At 38.0% G+C, this 22783-nt stretch overlaps 1 protein-coding gene across 6 annotated transcripts in view; it reads right to left on the bottom strand.

Annotated features, from left to right (window-relative positions):
* Positions 1-10972, bottom strand: part of TBC1D32 (TBC1 domain family member 32) — an 86940-nt gene extending 75968 nt beyond the window's left edge. For 4 of the 6 annotated variants that reach the window (XR_008465660.1, XM_054196649.1, XM_054196651.1 and 1 more), the window contains exons 1-5: positions 10899-10972; positions 8217-8371; positions 4495-4656; positions 1510-1687; positions 773-844 (exon numbers count right to left, since the gene is read on the bottom strand). Coding sequence is in view for 5 of the 6 variants with exons in the window: in XM_054196649.1 (XP_054052624.1) it covers positions 773-844; positions 1510-1687; positions 4495-4656; positions 8217-8371 (567 nt within the window). In the remaining variant the exon portion in view is untranslated. Of the gene's footprint in view, positions 1-772; positions 845-1509; positions 1688-4494; positions 4657-6866; positions 6992-8216; positions 8372-10745; positions 10833-10898 lie in introns of those variants that run through there. The other 2 variants (XM_054196650.1, XM_054196654.1) reach the window with 2 other exon arrangements.
* Positions 10973-22783: the final 11811 nt, after the last annotated feature.

Here is a 22783-nt window from a genome sequence, read left to right as displayed (position 1 = left end):
ATAATTTCAATAATCTTGGTTTTGTTCTATTTGTAGACAACTGTAATCTCTAGTAATTTATTTCACGTTACTGAAACTAACTATAGGAAATTTTAACAATATTTAATAGCATCAGACTTTTTACCCAGTCTTCTAAGAAAACTCGATCGCAATGTTTATACCTGCTCCCATCTACCATGCCTTTCTCAACCGCCAGACAACCCCAAACAAATCTTACTGAGACAGCGCTCTAAAAATGATGTTTCTCCAAGCTTCAAAAATATCAGCAGCTGGTGCTGATTGGTGGTTAAGAGACCCAAATTAGCACTGCCGCTGACAGGAAGGCAAGCCTAACCTGGACTTTGTATATTCCACCTGGCAGCAGCTTGTTGGCGAATAAGCATCTCTCTCTTCCGACACGGGCAACGCAAAAGGACAACACGGAAGTTACCAAGATGGGCAAAGGGGCACTTTTACAGGAAAATTACCTTCAATAACTTTATTTCTCACAGAACAACCTTTTCCAAACTAAAAATGCCCATCTATAGCACATAAATTCCTAACAAAAAAAAAAAAAAGATACTTGTTGCAACACTAGCTCTTGAACCATATGGTTATGAACAACGAAACACTGCACTGCAGAGCACTTGCTGCACTGAAGCCATGATCTATGAACCAACAAAGACAAGATCACACTTGGGTACATATGAACTCTTATGTACATAGAGTCTGTTTTCTAATATGCCTTAAGCATTCATTTGTATTAACATTTTATTTCTTCTTTGAAACTTACTTCCTTAGGCTGAATAGGGTCAAGCCTTTCTACAAGCAGCTGCAACTGTTCTTGACTCATGAACGTATAACTCTGTAATACACATTATAAAATGATAATTTGAGTATTTTATTAAACAAAATAGCAGAAGATTAAAATCATCAGTCTTTCTGATATCTAAATTATTTTTAATAATTAGGACTTTAACATTTATACTAATTTAACATGAAAGTCAACATTCTGTATATTTTCTGCCGTTTGCCCAAAGTTAAATTTACAGCAACAAAAGTCTTGTTACATATTTTGCTTTGGTTTACTTAAAAGATTCCTGTATCTTCATAAAATCCTTTATAATAATTCATTCAGTAAGTAATACAGCATAGTGCAGTAGTCTGGAAATGAACTGCACGTTACTTGGCTCATAAAGTAAAATCACAAAAAGTTAGATGATATATTGCTTTTACCATTATTTTATCTTTTTCTATGCAGTACTTGCATAGGTACTTCAGAGCATATGGGCATCAGATTCATCTCATCTAGCATATGCTGTCTAAAGGTTAGACAGCTAGCATAAGCTAGCTAGTATAAGCTTACTACCTCAGAGTGAAAGAAAGGTAATTAATTCATCTTAGGATATATCAAAGATAGAAAGGTTGATCAATCTCTTTCAAGCCTGCTTCTCAATTTCCACTGACAGAAACTTAAAAATTTTGCAGTAACATGATTATTTCATAACAGAGAGAGAAAACACATTGTACTTGGTTGAACGAGGAGTCACTGTCAGAACAGTTGTCTGTATAATAGCCACTCTGACGTTCTTTCTTCGTTTTGCTATCCACCTCCTTATTATGCATCCGATCTTCTTCAAACTTGTTAATCAAGGATTCTACCACAACCATCATGACATTCTTCAAGGCATGCATCATTTCCCTGTATCTTCAAAGTAAAGATGATTTTAATATTAAAGAGCATAAAAATCACTGATTGAAAAAAGTTCACCAAATCGTGAATAACTGAATACGGCATAATGCTACTTAGACCTGAACTCACTGAATTTACAGAGATGAATGAAAAACAAATGCAAATCCAAAATGAGCAACAAAACATGTAGGTACTTTATAAGTTTCAGATAACTTTATTTGAAATGTATAATAAAATTCCTTTTTGCCCTTCTAAAAGCATTCAGTGTAATACCACTAACGATCCTGTTCTGGGAAGTTCTTAAGAAAGAACAATGTGAATCCCCAAGGGGGAGAACCTGTCCCTGAGAAAACAGGCCAGTTCTCACCCTTGTTACTGTTTATGTTTACTCATGTTCAACATCCAGTTTTTCTTCTGCTATAAGCCTCGAGCAGAACCAATACAAGAAACACATCATCATGATTAAAGATCTTGAGTACAGGTCATGCACACAAACCAATTTTCTTTCAGCAAAACCAGGGTTTTTCTAAGTTACATAAATTGAATAATAATATCCACAAGGAAGCAACACAAAAATAAAAGATGCTTCAAAAAACCTTCTTATTGTAAAATGTTGATATTATATTTCAAATTATTTTTTACTTTAAGGCAGTCACCAAATATATAAATTACTATATTGTGCTTTAATATCCTCCTACTTCTCAAATTAGAAATATAAGATACAGGCATATTTAGTTCATTGGAGCTTCTTCTACCAACTTAAACAAGCACAAAAACCCTAAGGTCCTGATCCTCGGAACACAAATACACAAACAGCATAATTTGAAAAACAGTAATCCAAACATTTATTTTCTAGGTGAAAATAAAAGCCAAGAGTAGTTGCTTAAGAACTGCTTTCTAACATAAATGACTATACTATGAAAATACAGAATGTATCACTAAGGAGTTATTGATTCTGTAAGACATTTTTCTCCATAAATACCTTTACGCATACTACCTACAACAGAAAATGAGTAATTGCAATGAACAAAACTGGAACCTTGAAGGACCCTGAAATGACAGGAAGACCATCACAGTGAGACCCAACTAATGCTCGATCAGAGTTCAGAATGCTTGCAGACAGGTGACAAGAAAAGGACCCTATAAAAGCGTAATTTATAAAACATATTTCTCTGTACTTCTAGATAAGAAACCTTTTGAAAATAAACAGAAAATAAAATCTTCTAGAACAGAAACATACACTATATTTAATTCCCTTCTTACTGAGGACACATAGTAAACAATAGGCATCACAGTAAAATGCTAGTTCCAGTAAAAAGAGAGAATGAGATAAAATTAACATTGTGCAATAAAAATGAGTGGAAAAAAACCAGTTCAGCTGGAGTTGTGTATAAAATCATTTAAGTGGCTAAAATATATGAGAGGCAAAAATTGCCTTTTTTGTTCTCTTCCTCTGCAACACATAAAAATGACCACTGAGGCTAAAATAGCAAAGGGTGGGTTGGGTGTTTTTCCTTTTTCAACATTCACCATTTCAGGTGCTCACTTTAGTTTCATTGTTTTCACACTGTAATGGTTCAAATTCAGTAAAGCCCTCATCGTGGCTCTCTATGACAATTAAAAATAGAAACGCAAAGACCTGATTCAATATGATGACAAAAGTATACGGTCTGTTTTAATTAAAGAAACAATACTTTTAGAACTGCTTTAAGGATTATGATGTAGTGAAATTCTGTACAGGAATTCCAAAACCAATGTGATGCATAGACTAAACTTTTGAGGTTTTATGTATTTTCTGGAAACAGCAGCTGTATATCCACTGACCACTGCTTTAAAGAATCATGGCAATTATCCGCCTATGTAAATTTGAAAACCAAAGCGTGAAAATTCAGTAAGAGAGCCAGCAGCCTCTGTATTCCAAGGAAAAGTTATTTTAATGTTCATAGGAAGGTGAATAAAGGTAGTATGGAAGAGATGACTAAGAAAATAATTTAACTGGTACTCACAGAGTTTTTTCTATTTAAGGCTTCTTTACTAAATACGGTATTCAAAGCCAACTAATCCGGACCATAGACCCTGCAATACGCATTTTTGCAACCTACTGATTTCTGGCCATCTGACAGTCTGAGTCAAAAAATCTTGGATAATTATACACAGTTAGTCCACATACCAATTCTACATTATACAGACTTCACTGCAGAAGTATCTCGGCATATACACTAAAATACAAAGCAAGATAACTCAAATTTCAATTTTTAAACTAGTCAATGAAAGCAGACCTGACTAAACATGCTAAACACCTGGACAGATCCCAAGGAAGCAATCTTAAAAAAAATACAGATGTATTCTAATTTATATTTTGTTATGGTTTTTTTAGAAAACAACATTGTCATGCAGACTCTCCATTTATATCTAAGGAAATTATCAAACTTTAATACCTGACAATACCAACTTTTTCCTTTATGCCAGCTTCCATATTACAACTGAATTTGTAGCTAGTGAAATAGTATGAAGTAGTGATTCTTCTCGCAAATCTTGCCCCTGCCCAACTCCAGTCCTAGATAAATCAAAAACTTCATAGATTTGCTACAGATCTTTTTATGCAATAGTTCATTATCTTAATTCCAGAGTGAGACAAAGCATGACAAATTGCAATGTAAGGTGGGAATATATGAATCGCTTAGCACTGATTTTTGAAATCAAAGAATTACTTTTGTTACCCAATGGTTCAGAATTTATTTTTGCTGAACAAGTTCTGGAAAGCAGAAAGGAAGATAAAGACCAAGAAGAAACGAAAGTATGAATTACATGTATATACTTACTCTTTTGATTCACGTGTCTTCTTAGTAACATGTTGGACAAGCGTGTCATAGCCAGATACTTCCCCCTGATTTTGAGCAGAAGTACATTTTTCTGTTTCTTCTTCAATCACAGATCCCACAGTATTATTTATATATTGCCTAAGGTATTTCACAAACTCATAGCTGAAACAAATACACAAAATTAAAATGTAACAGATTGCCTTGAGCTCACCATCAAATATTTTCATCATTATATTAACATTTGCTATCTTCTCTCCCAGCAGACCTGTTACTTTAAGGTAAGAGCTTATGACTTGCAGAGAAATAAATTTCAACGGTGTAAAAAAACACAGTGAAGTTTTATTTTCTTCAATATAGTCGTTATCAGCATATTCCAAGAAGAAACAATACCAAATATTGGTATTGTTTATAATTTAGAAATATTTCTTATTTCTTTTTGTGCTTCTTCTGAATGTAAAAATCTACTCAGACAAATGGTTAATGTTTTGTAGACAAAAATCATAGAATATCAAGAAATCTCAAACTTAGAATTCCAAAAGAAACATTATTTGGAGCATTCTGAACATAGCACTGTGTTATGGTGTAGCCATCTAGTAGTATTATTTATGCAATACACATACAAAATGAGAAAAAAAAAAGAAAATAATTTATAAATTCTAGCATATAAGCACATCTAAGGCTTATGAAAGTCTACGTGTCATGACAGTATGCAGAAGATACCCCTCAGTCAAACTGACAAACTAGCTGTCTGTGATTACATGTACATAACAGAAGGAAACTGGTACTTTGTGTTCTTATTATTAGATACTCACAGAAACTTGTTTAAACAAAAGAATAATCAGAGGGGGATTTCAAACAAAAGACTCTCGCTGGGTCCTGAGACTCTGTATTAGCTATAGAAATTGCTAAAAAAGTAGTTCTCAGAACATACAAACATTTTTTTGGTTAGTCTTCAGATTTTTACAAAGGACAAGGCAAACAAACACACAAAAAAGTAATCACTCATAAACAGCAGATGCATCATTATATTTTCTTTATATCAAATGCAGATGTGCAACTACTTTGTAAAAAAAATTCAAATTAAAAAGTCAGTTCACCACATCGGTACAGAGTCCAAAGCTATAAAATGCAAATGTAAATAAAAGCAACTGTTACAACAGGCTGCAGGTTTTGCCCTTCTTGGATATTAATAAATAAATAAATAAATAAAAATCAGACTGCATTCAAGATACATTAAAAAAAAGCACAGAAAATTGTGTCTTGCATCAAGATACATACGTCCTCACTAGATTGACAACCTCAAGTTCCATCAGGTATAACAGTCTTATTTCTGTTCCTACATTGCTTTTGCTCTCAGTGAAAGTAACAGAAATAAATCTCAGGAAAGATGCAAACATGTTTATTTGCATTTTCATTTGTCTTGAAGACTGGCTTTTTACTTCTGCAACAATGAAATTGCACATGCCTCTCCACTGAATGAAAGCTTTCATAAAACTTTCTCCCATTTGTTTTATGACAGTGACATTTCCAGGGTATACATTTTTGCAGTGACTGCTTTACTCTGAAAAACATGGCAATCCCATCATTATTCATGCCACTACATTTATGTCTGATGGATGTCCTAGCCTTGATCTTCTGCATCATTCTTCCACCTTAAAAATGTTTTGTAACAAGTAAGCATTTCAGCAATGATAGAACTACTCCTTCACATGCAGAATCAAGTCAGATTGATATTGCTGGGCTTACAAAGGAAGCACCAGGGTGAAGGGAGGGAACGGGGAAGTGTTAAAAAAAAAAAAAAAAAACCAAACCTCTAGGACTCTAATTTAAGGAAAAAATAAAACAGAAAACATGCTAAAAAGTTTTAGTTAAAAATTCTGATTTCTACTATTGCGCCTAAATTTTGAACTTGATTCAGTTTTCTATTTTATTAGGCTTCTGAGGATCCCATGCTTCTGTCTCTTCTACATCAAAGTGGGAACAAAGGATAAAGTAAGGCCTCAAAATCTGATAAAATTACTGAGGCAAAATAACCATGAGGCAGAAACAGTGCTCATCAACATTCTGAGCTGAACTAGCATACTGGACAATCCAAAAGCACTCACTACTAATAAAGGAGCTTGCAGTCTGGATGGATGGGGTAAGGGTCAAGGAGAAAGTCTCTTAATGGTCTCACTAATAAATCGCTATATGACCTCTCTGACCTTCCATGAAAACCAACCTAGACTAGAATACCCCCAGAAATATTCCACCACCAGAGATTAACACTAACATTCTGCATTTAAAGCATCATTTGTTTTTCCACTAAATGCAAGTTAAAACTATTCTCATGAAAAGAAAGTATCTTTAGGATCACCAATTTTTTAACATACCAGAAAGACTAATGGATGTCATGGTTTCACTGTTCTAAAGGGGAAAGCCATGTATGCATCGTTTCCACCAGTTGCAGGTTTTACTCCCTCATCCTGGGTATTCTAATAAATCCTAAGAAGAAATACTGACAACAGTAATTTCACAGGTTGTTTTGGTTGTTTGTGTTTTTTTACTGTGTATATCTTCCTTTACATAAATATTTTTCTTTCTAAATTGCATGTAATTTTCAACTTTGATATGTTTATAACCAACTTTTTTACTCTCGTGCTTGTCACCCAGTAATCTGGTGCTCAAAATTTGCAAGACTGCCAACAAAAGTGTTACCTGATACAATTTGTAAAACAAATTAAAAGTTACCTAAAATTAAAGCAGTTAGCATCTTCAAAGATACAAAAGCATGAAAGTTTTAAAATTATAGAGAAATTTTAGATAAACATTAGTTCTGCTTCATTTATTTACTTTTACCTAACTTCTACCACTGACAAAGCAATACTAAAAAGTAGACAAATTTAAGAGAATGTAGATAGTGTCACTTCTGAAAAAACTGTCAGGGAACCAGCTCTCAGAAGAAGTCAGGTCACAGAACTCTGGTCCTTATTAGAACATCTTCAAGGTAATTTCAGCTTGATATTCTCTTGACTTGTCATAAATGCATACTAAAAATCTCCCATGTAGCAAAAAACCAAACAAGTTAGAATACCATGGAATGCAAAGACGATCGTGGGCTCCAGAAATCTAGATCGCATGTAAGCAAGGTCACACTGCCAAGTCTGATTTAACAAAAATGTGATGGGGATATCTTTCTGCTTCATTCAAAACACAAAAGAATGACTACCTGATGAGTTATACGAGGGCTCAGTAATATAAAACAGACAGAACAATCAAATATGTAAGCCAAGTAGCCTTCGGAAAATTTACCTTATTTTGAAAAACAAAATTATATTGTCTAGCAGGTATCAAAAAAAAATGCATGAGAGCCTTCAGTGAGGACTTCTAGCTTCTGTTTGCATGTGCATTTAGTACATTACATGTACAAATGCATCAGAGTTGGCTAAATTAGGCAGTTTTCTAAGTTCCTTTCTCACAAACAGCTGATCAATGACTATTACAGTAAAAATATATTAACAAAAGTTTAAAAAAACAACAAAAAACACAGAAAAAATGGCAAAATTCATTTTATTCTCTAAATTAGCATCTTTTGAGAGCTGATTAGTGACAGGAATATCTCTATATATACAAATACATACATATTCACACAGCAATATAAATTGCAAACATTTCGCAGGAATAATATAGTTCAACACGTTTCAACTCCTTTAAAATATTAAAAATAATAAAAATATTTTTACTTGTGAAAATTCTCATCTGTTTCCTCCAAATGCAAGAGAATCTCTTCTGCGCATTCTACTGATGGGGCTCCAGTGATTTTTTCCTTCACACTCTGCAGCAACTGTCTAAGCATAGACTGTAACAGAGCTTCATCTTCACTTGTAAAGTGAGACATCTGTACAAAGCAAATATAAGAATAACAAGCTCTTATAGTTTTGGGGTTTTTTCCTCCCCTCGAGATGATAAGAAAAGCACAAATCCCTCAAAATGTCCCTTTTTTTCCTGTTATCAACAACATGAGATTTTTTATCAAAAGACACATCACAGACAGCTATTTAACAGAGCTTATCTTCAGACAAAATGGAAACAAAATAGTCAAATCTGTTTTAATAAACCTCCTGTTATCTTAGTACAATATTCTTAAATGAGATATTGCATTAAGGAAAGCCTGAACATTCCTGTTCATAGTTACTTGAGGACTTGCCCATCAAATAGGCACAAGACTACATTGTAATTTAAAAAAAAAGGTGGTTTTACAGATGTAATGACTGTATTTTGATGAGAAACCTCTACAAGTCTCTCAGATGCTTCTCATCCACTATTACTACCCAGTTCTGACTTTTGGATCCCTCTACTCAGAGCTGTTGCTGTGCCCATAATCAAAGGTTCTGGCAGCTTTTGCAAGAGCGAGGTGGAATTATCAGAACTGTTTAATTTTCCTGCATAAGGTAATCAACAGCAGTGACATGACAGAGTCCTGTCACTTTAACCCTACAGCTACTGGGAAAAACTGAGAGGAACAGCAGCAGTGAGAAACTGGAAACATCTGCCAAGTCCAGACGACAGCATCTTATCAGTTTAATTTTCAAGGGTTGCAAAAAACCACAAAAGCTCCATTTCTATCTTGATTAATAAACTAACCTAAATTCATGGCTTAAACTTCTTTATATGCCAAGGAATACTTCCAACCCCCGGTGGCAGTTCTAGATTATATATTTCTAGACTCTTTGAGGAAGAATGATTTAGAGGCCTTTGACTTCGTTTTTATTTAAAAAAAAAAAGTGAAACAAAGATTCTCTAAGCACCTGTGAATAAACAATATGCACACTTGGAAGAGACAATATAATAAATCACTTCTTCAAACTTAAGCATTATTCACTAACAAAAAAAATCAAAGCCAAATAGCACCACCTGCAAGAGTTACTCTTTATGAAAGGTAACAGTTAACCTTGAGTTAGCAGTTCTCTGTGGTTAATTGCTGAACGTTTTACTTCGATCAAACATAATTCAACATTAACTCAATCATCTTACCAAAAATAGCATTAAAATAAAAACAAAACACACAAAAAAAACCCCCACAAATCCTTTGTGATAATCTTAACTCCCTGATTTACATTCCTCTTCCTTGTAGAGTCTCAAGATATTTAATCAAAGTCAATGCATTTTTAGATCTATATAAACCACTCTCGTAAGTCTGATATTTTGACCTTAACACTGGATAATATCCTAATCCCCTGCAAAAGACTTCACTCAGTATTTTGGTATAACCAGATATTTTTAAAAGTGTAAGTTGGATACTGGCTGACAACCAGTGCAAAGCCCCACTCCAATTATTCACAAAGAGAAATCATGAGAATATGGCAGTTTCCTCTCCAGTTTGCTTTGAAAAGTCTTATTTGATTTATGTAATCACTAACAGAGATACTTATCTTAAAACTAATTTGTAAAGGTTTGTGGTTTGTTGTGCCTTTTTTTTTTTTTCCCTCAGCAGGCATATCCCCCACTCAGTTTTCCAGGCAAAATTTAAATGATAGTTTTCTCCCTAAAAAAAACCTTACCCCAACCCCAGTCTGTGCAGCCTTTTCAAGCTGAAATTCATTTTCCCAGCACTGTCCTGCAACTGCAAGGCCTGCCCCAAAACCCACAGGATGATTCGAGCATGGCCTGCTGCAGCCAGCATTTATTCTCACACAAGCCTTTCCTTAAGCAAGGCTTTGAACAACAACAAAAAAAAAGTCGTAATTTTAGCAACAAACCAATAAGAGGAGTTAACAGAAATACGAGTAGTATGAGAATTCCTATTCTCTCTCAGTTTTTATCATCAGTCATAGAATGGTTTGGATTGTAAGAGACCTTAAAGATCCAACCTTAAAGTTCCAACCCCCTGCCATGGGCAGGGACACCTCCCACTCGACCAGGCTGCTCAAAGCCCCATCCAGCCTGGCCTTGAACACTTCCAGGGATGGGGCAGCCACAACTTCCCTGGGCAATCTGTTCCAGTGCCTCACCACCCTCACAGTAAAGAATTTCTTCCCTATATCTAATCTAAATCATGCAACTGCGTATCAGTTTTTGGCAGCAAGGAAGCAGTCTGCCTTTTTAAAAGCCTCAGGAGAAGAGGCGAAACCTGACCAAGTCTTTCCCTCACGCTATCGCTAAAAGCACTAAAGGCCTTTGCTAGGGCACCTTGGACGCGCTCGCCCCCGGCTGCGATTGCCCGCCCCGGTCTTCCCCACACTCCCCGCCCCAGGGAGGCCTCCGAGTCGCACCCCGGCCCCGGGCACCGCACTCCCAGGCTCTGGGAGAGGTCGGCCGGGCCCCGCGGGTTGCGGAGAGGGGTGTCGCGGTGCGCGGCCCTCGCCGGCTCTCTGCCCCCGCCCCGCACCGAGCCCAGCACCCCCCCCCGGGCCGGCGGGAATCACCTTGAGGCGGCGGCCGCCCTCCCCGTCGCGGCGGCCGCGCGTCTCCCCGAGCGGCGGCCCTTAGCAACCGGCGGCGCCCGCTGCCGGCTCTCGGAGGGCCCTTAGCAACATCGCGAGAGGCCGACGGGAGGCGGGAAGGCCGGGCCGCCTCAGCCCGCCGCCTGCTGCCTCTGCCCGGGCGGAGAAGCTGCTCGTACTGTCCCAATCCGGCCCCGAGGAGCGGGTTCTCCGCCTTCGCTGGCTCCGAGCCCCCGCCAGAGCTCTCCCCCGCCGCGGGCTTCCCTGGGCAGCGGGAAGGGCGGGAGGCCGGCAGCCCCTGCGGCGCTCGGGCGCGAAGCGGCCTGCTTTGCCGGACCGGGGCTGTTCGACTCTCCCGGTTCTCCTTTACAGAAGGACATTTTTTTTTGGCGGTCTCAGCGTTGTCGGCCAAATTATGTAAAATGAAGGTGCTGAAGAACAGCACCGACATAGGAAAAAGACTGATGTGCACTTTCCCCTCTTTTTCTGTGGCTGTGGTGAAGGATCCTGCGCCCAGGCAGCAGCAAGGGAAGACCCAGGGCTTGGGTAACTTGGGACACACTTATCAATGAAGTGTCCTGTGCACACACACACACACCGTCCCCCCCAGCAAGACTCATTCAGCCTCAGATAACTTGTCTCTCCCCATCTTCATGTTGGTTTGTCAGGGCTTGCCTCAGTCCAGCCTTCTGTGGCATGTAGGTTTTCCACTGAAATCAAAGGAATACGCTCGTGCTGTTGCTCCCAATTGATGTCAGCAAGGGAACAGATTGCCTCAATAAATAAAAATATGAGTGGCAAGGTGTTTTCCAGTGCTCTAACTCTCCATCCCCTCCTGGGATGGAGGAAATACTACCAAGAGAGCAAATAGGATTCTTTTCTATTCAACAAATAAAGGCGTAAAAGAAAACGGCGAAAGCATTTTGATTTGAAATCATTTTCCATTCGTTTAGCTGTAACAAGCAGAAATGAGTTATAATAAACACGCATAATGATGTTTGACAGTGCTAGCATGTAAGGTTGCACATTGTACATTTTTATCCTTTATGTCAGTAATGCTAATATTCCGTGGCGACGTGTTCCTGTAAGTGGATCTGTAGTCCCTTCAGTTAATAGAGCTTTACCTAAAGGTAGGGATCCACTCTTTTATGGTAGAATTACTAGCACATTGGGGCCAAGCATGTAAAATATGGTATTTCTGTTGAAAAATGATGACTCATGATTTGAAACAGAAACCCGTCTTGCTGTTAGTTCCTCAGAAACAAGATTTTGATTAGTAGCAATGGAGTCTGTGGTACATTTAATGCTGTTCTCTTCAGCGCTTTGAAGTGGCCAGGGCCCTCAGGTACCTACAAAACAAAAACTAGAACAATTGTTTGCTGACTGCTGCTTGCAAAGGATCCTGAATAGACTGATCAGAGTCCTGTCATCTTGGCCGTGCACTCTCCACATCTTATAAGTGCACTGTTTGGAATCAGCTACAAGTGACAGCAGCTTATTTTTGGTCTAAGCCAGGCTCCCCTTTCACAGCCAATAGAGAGGTTTCCTTCTTTTCTGTCCCCATGCCAGCTGAGAAGTGCTGTGCTGTGGTACAACACTTCTCATTCCTCTGTCACTTCAGAAGCACTGATTCAAGTGACAGTACCTCAATTTCATGGCTGGTATGAAATACAGAAATCCAGTATACATAACATTCAGCATTCCTAGTCCTTACTGAAAAAGCCTCCATTTTAGCATGCCTTTCCTATCTTATAAAACACCTTATAAGGCAAATTGCAGTTGTAGTGTCATCACAGGAAGATGTTCTCATGGTACCTGTGGTGCTTCTGAAATCCTTCCATTCCTTTCTGTTCATTTCCACCTTCTGTGTTTCATCCAGATTCTTTTGCCACATGTTTTGCAGCAATTGAAACCTGGAGGCCTTTCTCCTGAGCCAAGCTGGCAGATCTCGGGTCCTGTTTGGCGTGATCATTAGAGTGCATCCAGGCAGATACTTTCTAGGGGTGACACTCCAGAGTGAGCAGCACTGTTCTGAAGTGCATTATGTTTACATGGGTGGATGTCAGTCACATGAGAGAGGTTGAAATCGCTGTGAAATTGCTCATGCGGATTTCATACTGGTGAAATTCCACTGTCTCTTAGACAAAAGCATCCTTTTCAACAGAAAAAATATTCCAGATGTTCTCTCCCAGTTGTACAAACAGGAAAGCCCCTGGCTCCTAGCCCTAGCTCAGGAAGACATGAGATACAAACAAGTCTTTTAGAATTTCAGTGTTCATAGAAAGTCATAGTGCTGACACCTATAATTTTAGAAACTTAGAGGAAACAGCAAACGTACCTGCTCTTAGAATGCGTTGCACGTAAGGTAAGCAAAGTTTCAAATTGTGAAATATTATAGAGATGTGAGTAATTTAAGTATTACAGAGAAGTTTAAATTTTGTACCTGATGATTAATAAGAAGATTCTCTCCCTATACCTTGAACATGTCCCCAAATTTGAATTACTAGTTTACTCCAAATTTCTGTAAATTTAAAAAGTTTCTGCGAAGTCTCCAATGTGGCATTTCAGAAAGGAAAAAACCGTGGGCAACAAAGCAATCTTCTTTACAGCCAATGGTAGTAGTGGGAACATCTGTTTTTAATGCTAATGTCATTACACCAGGGACATAATTTCTCTCCTTTCCTCCCTTTCTGCTCTGTTCTGCCCTGCCCTCTTTTCCTTCATTGTAACTGTCCACAAGACCACCCTTTTGTGGATGGCACACAAAGGTACGGAGAGATTTTGATTTTATGTAGTTGATACACAGCATTAGTGTCTCCAAGAATGTTTAACTAAGACTTTCGACAACTCAGTAAGTAGGGCCTTTGTTTTAGCAAACTAAAGGGGTTGTTTTTTAGTATCTGATAGAGTAGCTTACAATAACCAGTATGTATTGAAATCTCACTTATACTTTTCCTTGGCTGATACGGTTTTCAAAGGCGTATATCGTCTGTCCCTGGAGATAACATGAGAAGCCTACCCCACCTGTCTGAATACTCTGACATCCCTTAAGCAGTTCTTGAGCCCCCAAATAAAAGATGAAGACACTTCATCAACCCTTTTATGACCACTGTGGTGTTTGTTGCCCTCTCACATGACTATAATCATGGGAGTTTCCCAAATTTGGAGGAACAATGAGCATGTTTTGAGAGTTCGTTAGATCATAATCTAATCATAAATATATAAAAGGAAACTGCTTAAAATATTACTGCTGGTGGGAAAGTCTTTTTAAATAGTGTCCAAAGGAAATTTACTATTTTAGAGACCATCTGTCCTTTCCTCCCTGTGCACTCTGGGGAAATACTAACCCATTCCTAGATGTTTCCATTAAAACAAACAATGAGGAATCGATGGGTAAATGGGGATGAGTCTCGCATGCTTCATACTATCAGCTCCACTTGGGAGGCCTATGTTAAAACATACCTACACAGAATTTGTATTGGTTCTATGTCAAAAAAAGGAAGTAAACTATCATGACTTTAGTCTAAAGTTACATCATATGAGTTTCTACCTTGCTACTGAGAGCTAAGCCGATATAAACCACATGTAAGCTCTTATGAGAATCAAAAAATAAAATTGGGTCCATTTACTTAATTGGTAATTAAATTTCAATTATGCTAATATTTCATAAAGACTGAAGCTCTTACACTGCCATTTCTAATTTCTTTCATGTGAGAAAAAAAGTGAGAAACTGTCAGGAAATCAATGGGACTCTCATAACATCGTGAAGCACCAACTTGGAACCATCCTGCCCAATTACAATCAGGAATGTTATTGATTAAAAATTTAACAGTGAATATATAGACTCTGCTTTTTCTATCTGTATTTTATGATGCAGTTTTCAATAGATACTCTGCATGTGGTTATAAAAGTAACTACTGGCATTGAGGTTCAGTACAAATGATTAAATCTACACTGTAATGCTAAGTAACTGCCTCAATGAATCAAAGACAAAATAAGCTTCAATGACAATATAAATATCCAAATGCCAATAACATGATTTTCTGATCTGCAAATCTTTCTTGATGAAACTTCAAGGAGCTAAGGACACCTGTGTCACTGGCTATGGCTGGCCTTAGGTAATTCTCATAACATTGGACTTACTTCTTTATTGGAAATTTGAGGATAATAAAATTCCAAATTATCTTTACATGTCATTACAAAAATTAATGTCACCAAAGTACAATATAATAACCAATTGACATCATAAAACTGATTTATTTGCCATTTCTTTTCTAATTAATATTTTGGTCTTTTTTTATCATGTGTTTCCTGAAGGTGGCAGCAATATTCAAGAGTTGCATGGACATCTGACTTTTTAACCTATTGACCTGGAATACAGTGTTTCTTTCAATGTAAATGTATTTGTATTTATGGCTATTTATAATATGCTAAAGTCAAACTTTGATGGCATAGATATTGTAGTTGTGAACATATGATGTGCAGTATCACCACAGAATATGAAGAAAATATGTTGACTCAGGGTTATGGCATTGCTGCTTCTTTTGTCTAGTAAAAATTCAGAAGCTAAAGGAATATTCCTAAAGTATTAAATATTTTTAGTTAGCATTTTACTGTTGCTTGCAGTTAAAGTTATCCATTTCATAGACTTCAGTGGAGTCTGGATCATGTACATTTTCTGAACTGTTCGCTAATTTATGGGCACTACATTAGCACTTCAAAACACTACAAATATTATCTGCGATCACTGGGGGAAGATTATAGCCTGTCCATAGGCTTCCTCTCAGTTCCATTCTTCCATTTGATCTTAATCGTTTATAATCACTGCTAGAGTCACTCAGGCCAACTGTATCTTACACCAGCATCACAGATTTTTAATTCAAAAAGAATCTTTAACACTGCTTCACCACTTCTCCTTTTGCCTTCGACTCAATACACTTTGCATTAATTGTGAAATGTTTTTGCTACAGAGACGAGGTAATTACCATCAGCATTAGAAATAAGAAACAATTTAGAGAACTCTCTTCTCCTTTCAATTTGCTAGCAGTTGCCTGGTCAGGGACTTCAGATCCCAGCTGCAGCCTGAGTGGGGAATTATGGAAGCCAGCAAAGGCATCTCTGCAGCCAGGCTCTCCTCTTCTTCATCTTTCACCCCAGGACTGCATGAAGTGAGTTGACTGTCATGCCTGCATGTCTTCTGGCAGCTCCAGGTCTGCTCTCCCAAAGCATCCAGGAGAGGGGCCCAGATTCTGGCACTGCTGTCCCACAAAGGCCGCTTTTGAGGAAAGGAATTGCACAGCTGCCAAAGGAGGTGCAAAGTGGAGGCAGAGGCTTCCCTGTGAGTTTTCACTGGTTCAAATAGACTTCCCAAATCCTCTTATACTTTCAGAGTTGATATTGTCTAATCCTGAGAGAAAAGCAAGGAAACAACTGTGTTTGTTTTAAATGTAATTTCCCCACCTAAATGTGCATGGAACACAAAAGCTACAATTTTAAACTATGCTAACAGGGTTTATTACTCTGTGCTTTCTCAGGAGTCTGCTTAGCAAACCTGGTGGCCTTTTTTTGTAGTTGTACATGAGGGTTGCCGTGCCTTAGAATAGTTGGTTTTCTTGTCCTCCCCAATTACTGTCTGTGCTACCTTGCAAGCCAAAACTTTGATATCCTGAAGTTGAATATTTTTATAATTGCTTGATTTTAGGCTCATCTTTTGTACAGGATCGTTGAAGTAACTTCCTTCAAATTTCCTCCCAAGATTAGCATTAATTCCTGCACCCGTCACACTGACATTTCAGAATTCATTTATCAGCTCTTCTGAGTTGCTGATTTGGTATTCTGTTGCAGACACTGACTGCTATTCCTTTTTGTCTTAGGTTTCCCTAAAATATGTCATTGCTATCGCTTCCTTTATTATACCATCTGTACTGTAAAGCCTGTATAAGTGCTTTTGTTGGAGCCACCACACTTTCTTTCTGTTTTCTATCTGTCTTCTGAAAATTGTATCCATTCAGATAAACTACAGCTCTCCTTACCCAGTGCCTTATCCTGCTATAGTTCTGAATCCCACTGTCAAACACAATACAGTTTCCTCCCTGCACCATCACACCAAGTGCTTTCTGTAATCTTAATATTTGCGGGGAGTCAAATACTTGAGACATTTGCTACGTAAGCTGTTGTTTTATATTCTTTTGTTACTATAAGTTATAGCCTTGTTTTTAAGGGTTTCATCTAGAAGTACAGATTAGTCTAGCCAGATATGACGCACAGAAAACTTTGTTCTCTTCATTTCTGGAATGCTGTAAAATGCTTGAGAAGTAAGCAAATCATGCTCTTTGCTGCTTATTTGAAAATATACTCTTTTGTAAGACTTGCCTGGGAGGACAGAATTTGGCCCATACCTTGCTATGCTTTATTCCTCTGTGTACTTTCAGCAACATGAGATGTGTGCTTTGTTTTTCAAATATTTTGTGTCCTAGCAAACTGTGACCTCCTCAAACATCAAAGTGATGTTTTAAAGAAATAGTAAAAGCATTGCTTGGTAACAACACTGTTTATTTAAGTTGTAGAAAGCACTTTTTCTTTTATTTCAGTTAGATAATGTCTGGGATCCTAACATAATATTACATCTGAGAAAAGTTTTTGGAGCTTCTCTGAACAAATACTGTGCCTGGAGTAAAGAAAGATGGATGAAGAACAATATGAGCCCGAATGTCTTCACACCAAAAAAATGGTCTCTTGATGAAAACTGATTTTAAGATTGTTGTGTAACAGAATCTGTTGTGCAATGAAATCTCACTGGTAACACACAGGCATCCCTTAAGATAATGAATCTCATTTCTTTGGAGAAGAAAAAAATGTATGTGTTATAGTTTTGTATTATTGAAGTCAATATGCCACCATCATCTCTGGTATAATTCAAGTGAATTTCAGTGTTAAGAATGAATTTGATTCAGAAAGTCTGCAAACACATTTCTCTGACATGAATAATAATCTCTAAGTAACAAACAGAATACTTAATATTTTCATTGACATTTATTTTAGCACTGTTATTGTGTGAGTAAAATTCCAGTACAGAGATGGCTTTATCAGTCAAACTAATTTCCGTGAGAAATAAGACAAATACTTCTATATATTGATATACCTCAACAGTAACTGTTAAAATTTTGTAATGCATATTTTATCCCAAACTAAATCATTGTCCCCAAAAGATAATGGCAAGTAAATAAAATATTAGCCATGTATAACTTTACTTTGTATCTTGAGAAAAAAAGTAATTTTCCAGAAAGCCATATGGCTTGCAGCAAAACGAAGCAATCTATCCACAGGCCAGGCATAACAGAAATTATTAGGGCTCTCTGCCAGTGCTTTAGGATGCCAGAGTGCAAAGCTACATTCAGTTGGACAGGTCTTTCCTCCCACCAACCAGAACTTCGAATGTAACAGCCTGTTTGACATGAAATGTCCTGATTTTTTTAATCTCTATCTGTAAACTCGGGAGAAAATTGGACAGCCTTGAAAAAAATATATCCCCTCCCCGCCCCCTGCAGCCCTCAGCTTAGAAAACTCATCTCTTCAAATCTGTTTTAAGGGGACCAACTTCTCCAACCATGCAATTGTACGTATGCATACCTGTTTGGGGCAACTACCAGAAAAAAACATACACCGGCTCCCTGTTCTCCTGGGTCAGAAGTTTATTTAAATCCACAAGGTGGGACTCGGGTTCCTTGGTTCAGGAGGTACCTTTTTTCCAGACTCTGAGCACTCTTGTGTTCTGCGCCAGACTTGCAGTGTGCAAGTCAGTGCTGCCGAGGGGGAAAAGGGCTGTGGCTCTGGGGTGGGAGAAGTCGGCTAATGATGAGGGTCAGGAGTTTTTTCTTCCATCCTTTCACATAACGAATATCTCATACGTAAAATGGGTTTTGTGAACGTGTGATGACTTGATTGAAGACTGATTGTTCTGCTTGGAATCCTTGGAGCGCTCCTGTAGCAATACAAAGTATGCTAATAATGTGTTAATTACTATTTTAAAGTCTGTTTCCCTTTTGGCACACTCTTTCTGCATAACTCAGGCTCCTGGACTTGCACTGGAGAATAATGTGATAGCTGAAGGAAAGAATCCATGTGGATGTAGACCCTAAGCTGATGTATGTTGATTACCTTGATTTATGCTGATGGATCTATGTTAAATTACACTGGTGGAAGATTCAAACCCAATTTTAAGGAGGATATACTCACAGCTGAGTAGTTCTTGGCAAAGTTCTCAAAAAAACTTTAAAAATACATTCCTGCGTAGTTTTCAGCATAATTTTGCTAGCTACTCTGATGCTTTATAGTGGTTATAGCACTAAATAAGTGTAATGCTATTGTGTTTCACACTCTTTATTTTACTGCTTATGCACCATATGGTATTGATGTGTATTATATTGCATATAACTCAATGCAATGAACATAGCATTACAAAACAGAGTTGCTGCATTTTTTTATTGCAGGTAGGTTACCTACTGTGATGAAAATAATATAAAAATATAGGGAAATTATTATTCCCTTTCTTCCTACATTTTATTCAAGAAATAACCCATGGTAAATTAGGTGTAATTTTCATGAAATTTTATACAAATATAGATCTTGGTATAAAACAGTAAATAAGCTCTGCTAGAATTTTATGGGTCTTACACCTGTTTTTTAAAATTAGCTTATGTTTGTAATGCTTTGCCTCAGAGGTTACTTGAAGATCAGTCCTGAGGGTTATTGCACATTCTTAGTTGTTTCTGAAGGCAATGGATGCCAAGAATCTCACTTTGCAGAACTGAACCATTTATTCTTTCTCTTATTTACCCATATGTAGAAGTTTTTTGCATTTTAACTGGGACTCTCCAATTCCTATCCATCAGAGACTGAAATATTTAGCTAAGCTTACTGAAATGAGCTGTCCTCTGCAGATGACTGTAATTACTTACAGAAATGTACTGCATAGCCCTCATTTTGTGGACTTGATTCCAGAATGGGACCTGATATCCAAAAGGGACCATTGAAATAGCATTTTTTAGGCAGTGCATGGGAAGGTTCAGTGTCCCAAGGCCCTCAGCCCATTCTTACTAGTTTTTTTGCCTTTCCCCAACATACTGAACAAGGAAGATGCGTGTAGAAAATCGAAAATGAGGGATTGTCCCTCAAATCCTGCTCTGGAGCTTAGGGGCCTTATTCAGGGCTGCAGGTATGTCCCTCTCTCTATGTTTGGTATCTGGAGTCCATATTCTCTCCTGAAAGTAAGCACCCATCAAAACTGCCTGGATAAGCTAGGTGCCCTGGTTTCAGTTGGGGTTGAGTTCATTGTCTTCAGTGGCTGCTGTGTTTTGGATTTCGTATGAGAATAATGTTGATAACATGTATTGTTTTAGTTGTTGCTAAGTAATTTTTACATTAGTCAAGGACTTTTTGACAGGGAGCATAGACAGGACAAGCTGGCCAAAGGAATATTCCATACCATAGACGTCACGCTCAGTATATACATGGGGGTTGGCCGTGGGGCAAGAATCCCCAGTCACTGCTCAGGACAGACTGGGGAACCAATCATCAGGTGGTGAGAGCAGCTTGTGTTGCATCAATTTTTTTGTGTATATTCTTTTACCGTTATTGTTATTATTCTTTTTCTCTTCACTTATTGTTCTATTGAACTGTCTTTATCTCAACCTGTGGGTGGCTTTTTCTCCTCCTTTTCTACCTCTTCTCTCAACCCTGCTTGGGTTGGGAGTGAGTGGTGAGCTGCATGGTCCTAGCTGCCAACTGGGATTAAACTGCAACATGAGGCAAAACTCCTGGTGTCTTCTCAGAGTGTGCCCTAGCTGTCTGGGGAGAGATTATCAGTGGTAGATCTGCATATTAGGCATCCTCCAGCCTGAGGGACCCCAAACCTTCCTCTGTCAGCAAAGTCCCTATCAGCAGTCCATAACGTGAGTGCCGCAGGGATGGGAAGGAAGTTTCCCAAAGCAAAACTAAATGACTGTAGCTGAAAAGCGCATACAGGGATGGAGCTTGACTGTGGCATTATGGTTAAGTACTGATGTGGGGGTGGCGGTACTTTTCCTTTTATTACTCTCAAGTCCAGTGACTGTTTAATATAAAATGCATGATCAGTCCTGACAGTAAAGACAGTCCCATCATCTCATTCCAACCCAAGTGTCCTAGTGGCTCTGCAGGGCTGAGCTCCCCCTTGTTGGCTTTCCCTCCCTCTTTGGCAGATCCTGACCTTCACAAGTCCTCAGCAGAAGAAGAGGAAAGTCCTGCTCAGCCTAGCCTATTCCTCACCAACTATAAAACTCTTCTAGGGGTGGGTTTGTGTTGAATTCCCAGTTTCTAAGGCTGAGCTAGACAGCGTCAGTGAGCATTGTGAGACTGAAACGAAAAGAGGTGTGCATTTGGGGATCTTCAGAGACCAAGAGGAGGCTGCATCCTAATTTTCAGTTTGGGCTATAAATTTTACCAAGTCCTGTTTATACCAGAGTTCCTTCTGAATCTCTTCCTAAATGTTTTCCTTTTTTTACATGGGCCTCTTCCTCTGCTCAGTTCGCTCTAGGTCAGTGACAGTTCTTATACCAATTTCTGATACCTATGATAACATAATAAGGATAGGATGTAGAAGATGTGTTGTATCTTTGTCTAAGCATAATACTCCTTTTAAAATTGTCATTTTTTTGGTATAAATGGAAGGCTTTTTATCAGACAGATGTAGCAAATTACAGCCTCCATGAGGTACAGAAGGGAGTGAAAGGCAATCTGGATCAAATGTACACAGAACTGCTTATATATGCTGCATTTTAGACATTTTATATGAAAAAGAGGCAGCCCGTAGGAAAATTTCTGCCAGCCTTTCACATCAGCTGTCTGTCAAAGATTATTTGTGTGTTGTTTATTAAGTTGGAAGAACCTGTTGTCTCCCAACATTACATATTGCTTGTATCAGAGCACCAAAGCCTTGGTTCCTAATACATTATGCAGATAAATTTGTCCTGGATAGTTTTTTCCAATATCAGTAACACTGGCCTTGTCTTAACGCTCTTAACTATTTAACAGCAACGCAAGACCAATGGAGTGAGTTCACCTAAATCCTTCTTCGCTTTTATGCTAGTGTAACCCAGCTATCAGAAAGAAATCACATTATCTACCCTAGCGTTAGTCATGCTTGATACTGTAAAAGCATGTGGTGCAAGCCCCATGGAAGGAGGTCCAGGCTCACACTCCCTGCAATCATTACTATTCAGCCTGCTGCAACTGTGACCCCCCTGGAATTTTAAACAGAGACACTGCAGCGGCTCATTGGGAACAAGTGAAGCTGCTGAAGTGCTGATTATTCCAGCAGAGCCTGAGCAAATTAATTAATAATTAGGTGTGAAATTAATGTACACCTTCTGTTTTCCCTAGTACTTTCCCCATGTTGCTAATTTGCTTCTGCACCACCAAGGGACAAAGTAGTTTTAAAGAACAGATGAGGGAATGAGCTAAAAGTCTCCCCAGATAAACCTTGTTACATTTGCTAGCTTTTTTATTATTGTGTAGAGCTTTGTCTTAACTCTTTAAAACATCTGACTCCTTAAATCCTAAATATTTTTAGTGCCTATTTAAACAAGACTTAATTTGCCGATGAGAAAGAGAAGATAGTGCTTTGTCTTTATGTTATATTATACAGGTATATAGCATATTATTTCACTGTTTTATCATGTATGTTTGCATTTCAAATGCATTGTTTGAGGGTGTTTATATAGGATGTAGTAACTGAAAATGTGTGAGTTGATGTTAGGGCTGCAGTATCGCGTATAATATAGCAATGTGTTGTTGGAGGGATTTTATATGTTTCTGTATGTTAAGCAGAA

The sequence above is a fragment of the Rissa tridactyla genome, chromosome 3 (assembly GCF_028500815.1).
Source record: "Rissa tridactyla isolate bRisTri1 chromosome 3, bRisTri1.patW.cur.20221130, whole genome shotgun sequence".
Lineage (NCBI taxonomy): Eukaryota > Metazoa > Chordata > Aves > Charadriiformes > Laridae > Rissa > Rissa tridactyla.
The sequence above is the reverse complement of the archived record's forward strand: the minus strand, read 5'-3'. Positions and strand labels throughout refer to the sequence as shown.